The sequence below is a fragment of the Hippopotamus amphibius genome, chromosome 3, assembly GCF_030028045.1.
Source record: "Hippopotamus amphibius kiboko isolate mHipAmp2 chromosome 3, mHipAmp2.hap2, whole genome shotgun sequence".
NCBI lineage: Eukaryota > Metazoa > Chordata > Mammalia > Artiodactyla > Hippopotamidae > Hippopotamus > Hippopotamus amphibius.
This window is the reverse complement of record NC_080188.1, coordinates 123,242,190-123,246,388: the sequence shown is the minus strand read 5'-3', so window position 1 is coordinate 123,246,388 and position 4,199 is coordinate 123,242,190. Positions and strand designations below refer to the sequence as shown.

The 4,199-nt window shown below is 49.4% G+C and overlaps 1 protein-coding gene across 1 annotated transcript; it reads right to left on the bottom strand.

The window, feature by feature from the left end:
- Positions 1–335: 335 nt before the first annotated feature.
- Positions 336–3,721, bottom strand: POLR2G (RNA polymerase II subunit G). Its single transcript, XM_057727390.1, has 8 exons — positions 3,590–3,721; positions 3,346–3,455; positions 2,267–2,426; positions 1,339–1,389; positions 1,167–1,232; positions 991–1,062; positions 766–799; positions 336–560 (listed from the first exon to the last, which is right to left on the bottom strand). The coding sequence occupies exons 1-8, from the start codon at positions 3,599–3,601 to the stop codon at positions 547–549; spliced, it is 519 nt and encodes a 172-aa protein (XP_057583373.1). The 5' UTR covers positions 3,602–3,721; the 3' UTR covers positions 336–546.
- Between the last annotated feature and the right edge of the window lie 478 nt (positions 3,722–4,199).

The following is a 4,199-nucleotide window of genomic DNA, read 5'->3' as shown; positions in this document are numbered from 1 at the left end:
AAGACCCAACGCTACTGCCTTCCCTTTAGTGAGGTCAACTTATAGACCTTGGCAAAAGGGTTAGTCAGATCCCCTGGTGGGTGAGGCTAGTTAAGGCATCAGACCAAGAAAAGAGGAAAAGAGGGGCTAGCAAGCAACTGGTCCTCCAGCCTTTCTTAAAAAAAGAGTTATTCTGGGACATCCCTGGCAGTCCAGTGTCTACCCCACACCCGTCCACTACAGGGGGCGCACGTTCAATCCCTGGTTGGGGAACTAAGATCCCACATGCTGCACGGTGTGGCCAAAAAAAAAAAAAAAAAAACAGTTGTTCTTACCAAAAAAAAGGAAATGACACCTCCATGAGAATCAAGGATCTTTTATGGTTAGAACACACAGTCAAAAATCTGGGAGTGGCTGCTAAGCCACAAGAAGAGCAAGATGTCTTCTGAGGACAAGGAACCTTCCTTGCCTCCCCCACAGCAGCCAGACTGAGCCTTTGGACAACAGGGGAAGTGTGACAGTCACACCTCCTAGATAAGGACCAAACAAGGTAGGAGGTCACTGTGCTCAGCTCACAAGCCCTGCCGAGAACAGGAAAAGCAAATTGGTTAGACCCAGAGCTTGGGGCAGCCCTAACTGTGGACTTCCCATCCGGAGGGGCACCTGTGCTTGGTCTTCCAAGCAGACAAGAGGAGAGTTTCTTTCCTCTGTGACTCAGGCATTAAATCCCGTATCCACCCACTGCGCCCACACACCCCTCCTCCAGGCAATAACCCTGGCACTCACCCAAGTAGTCATCCATCAGGGAGCCGATAGCAAACTGCAGGAGGAAAGGTAAAAAGGAAATGAAGCCAGAGCAAGCACAGAGCTACCCACTAACCCTCAGCCCCAGGTCTTCTGCCCACCCATTTCTTCTTCCTGGCAGAAGAGCACAAAACCCCTCGGAACTCTGGGTAGGAAGAAATCAACAGCTCTGCCTGGTATAGGCAGGGAGGCAAGCGAGAGACTCACGATGTCATTCTTGTCCACACGGGTCCCCACAATCTTCAGGCGGATCTCATCATCCTGCTGAATCACAATGTCCTGGGGAGGAGGGAACAGTATACTTAGACACACCCAGGCCAATACTTTCCCTCAGAGTGGCTCATTCCCTCGTCCTTCTCACTGACTTCTTCGTACCCACTCACCTCATCCATTGTCTTGTAGCATGGTGGGTTGGAGTTAGGATCAAACTCCATCTCTGATGGGATGGACTGAAAGGAAGGTGAAACTGGGTAAGAGTACTTTAAAAGGATGCTTCAACAGATGCTCATGAATACATGTCTCCTCCTTAGACCCAGCCAGGGTGCCTAGACTTACATGTCGAGAGATGAAGCAGGACATGGGCCCAATTTCTGTGAAGAGTCCAACCTAGAAGGGAAATGAGTGACCTTGCTTTTCCTCTTGTCCCCCAAAGTCTTCTAAGCTTCCCATCTTTATCTGGTTCCTAATATCAAGAATATTCTTCATGTTTTGAAACCACTCTGAAGTTTGCATTTGTTTTCATTTCTTTTTTTTTTTCAAGCTTTTGTTTGAAGTTAACAAAGTACAGTGGTAAGTAGCTGAGGCTCAGAACTTGTCAGGACTTGGGACTTGAACACTTGTTGGCCACATGGCCTTGGTCAGTAGACTTAACTTCTCCAAGCTTCAGCCTGAAGAAAATAGCACAGGGATAAAAGCACGCACCTCACAGATGCTTCTGTAGAGGTCCTCTGACCTGAATAGTTCAGCATTTGTATTAAGTTTTATTTCAGTGTCTATTCAGAATCCTAATCATAGCCCATAAGAAAGAATGTGACTTTAGTATTGCTGGTGTGCTTCAGTGTGCGCAAGTTTTTTTTTCTTTAAATCAGAGCCATATGGTAAATTTTCTATTTTGTTACGGTTTCCTTTTATTGGTGAGCATGCAGTTGGTGTTTCTTGGAAATGGCCAATTTTGATTAAAATGTTTCTGGAAGGAAAAAAAAAAAGCACTCACCTCACAGAGTCACTGTGAGGCTTTGCACATTACCTGCCCCACAGGAACTACTCAATCAACGAAGGCTACTATTGCTTTGACTGTTAATAATGACGTACATGCCCCTGAGTGAGGTAGAGCGAGATTATCATATCATTGGACAGGTGAGGAAACTTGAAGCACAAAGACGTGATGTGGCCGAAGACACAGAGTTAGCAAGTCGAGTTGGGACCAATCCCAGATCTTCTAAGGGAAGGACCTTTCCACTACCTCCCCTGTGGGTGGTCTTACCTTGTTGACCTGAGTGACAACGGCATCCACGACCTCCCCTTTAAAGGGCCGGAAAACAATGGCCTTGTATTTAACTGGATAAAGGACAAAGCCTCGGCCTGGCTGGATCACACCAGCACCGATATTGTCGATGGTGGTGACAGCAATCACAAAGCCATACCTGCAAGGAGGATGAGAAAGAGAAAGGGACTGCATGTGGAAAAGCCTCTAAAACCGTCTGCCACAAAAGTCACTGGCCCTGGGGGTAAAGGAGCAGCACAAAGGGGAAGCAGATGGCACCCCTTCCCCCAAAGAGCTTAATGATCAAGAGAGAAGACAGGACAATGCTCAGCATCTATAATGCCAAATGCTGTTCTCATAATTTCACAGTAAGTGTCCAAAAGGGCTGCAATCCTTGAGCCAACGGACCTCAGTCTTGGAGATGCCTCAGAATCACCTGGGAGAAACTTATCCCAGGCCTTCCCCTAGAGAGTCTTGATGCTGTACGGATGAGATCAGACTCAAGAATCTGTATGTTCAAAGAACATCCCAGGTTATTTTGACGCGGGAGGCCCAAGTACTCTATAGCCCTGCTCATCCCCACTCATTTACATCACCGTGTGAGAGGTTTCTCTGTGCAGAGCCCAGAGATGGTCAAGCCTCAGTCCTCTTCCTTCCTCCCTCTAACTCTCAATCTGTTTTTTCCTGCTCACTCATTCATTCAACAAACTTTTAGTGAGGCCCAAGATGTGCTACGCCAGGTCCCTGGGTGTGGGGGATAGAGAAAACCAGCTGAATCAAAAGGGGCTGTGAGCTCCACAAGGGCTGACCTCATTCTGTCTTGTTCACTGTGTTGTTCCCGGGGCCCAACACAGAGCCTGGCACACACTGGAGCTTTAGAAATGTTTGCAGAGTAAATGAATGTTGGCTGAAGGAAAGAAATTCCGTTACCCAGCTTCGCAGAGGGAATCGTGGGAACCCAAAGGGCTCGCCAGGGTAGGTAGTAGAACCTTTCAGGATGTGTAGGAGTTGGGGAGGGGATGCAGGCATAGGGCGCCGTGTGCGCACTGCTTAGGCGGCACGGAGGGCGCGACACTCACTTGCCGGTGCAGGTCCCCTCCACCTCGGTGAAGAGCTTTTGCTTCACCGTGTTGAGCAGGTTGGGGCCGAAGTAGCGCGGGTGCAGCAGGATCTCGTGCTCCAGGGAGATCTGCGGAGAAAGTGGGATGGAGACCAGGCTAGGAGCGGCGGGAATATGAGCCAAGAAGCGGCCCCTCGTCCCGGGCCTCCGCTTCGCTCCTCCACTCGACCCTGCCCCTCGCCGCCACACCGTGCCCTGCTCACGTGGTAGAACATCTTGCCTGAGGAGGCTGGACAGCAGCCGGGCCTACAGCAGCTGCGACACCCTAGCCCGTCAGGCGACCGGAAATACAGCAAGTATCCCAACCCCGCTTCCGGGCCTGCCCAGGAGAAGTGGGCGGGACTCGCCTCCTCCGCGGACCCCATTGGGCCTCGCTGTCGTGGGCGGGGAATCCACTAAGCTCTTCCCCTCCGTCCCGCCCACCTGCGGTCCAAAAGCCAGACTCACATAAATTAACAGTGCCCAGCGCAGACTAGATGTTCAGTAAGTGGTTTTAAAAAGAATTAACTAATTAATGAGAGATGGCATAAATAAAGTGCTTTATCAGAGTCTATTCATTCAGAAAATAGTTGAAGAAAATAGTTGAAGACTGCTTTTACATAGTAAGCATAGTAAGCAGCTGTTATCTCATTTAATCTATACAGCAACCCCACCAGGCAGGCTTTCTTATTGCTTCCATTTACCAATAAGGTTCCAGGCTCAGAAGATTGAGGTCACTCAGCCTCTCCAAGACTCTTGCATATTCAGGCATTCATTGCTTAGCTCTGGTAGTTTGGAGATGAAACCCGCAAAGTCAGAGCCCAGATGGCAGCG

Coding starts and splice junctions, on each gene's coding strand:
- POLR2G (XM_057727390.1), bottom strand. Junction 2,427..3,345: donor GAGGGGACCTGCACCGGCAA/GTGAGTGTCGCG, acceptor TCCTCCTTGCAG/GTATGGCTTTGTGATTGCTG. Junction 800..990: donor GTGTGGACAAGAATGACATC/GTGAGTCTCTCG, acceptor TTCCTCCTGCAG/TTTGCTATCGGCTCCCTGAT.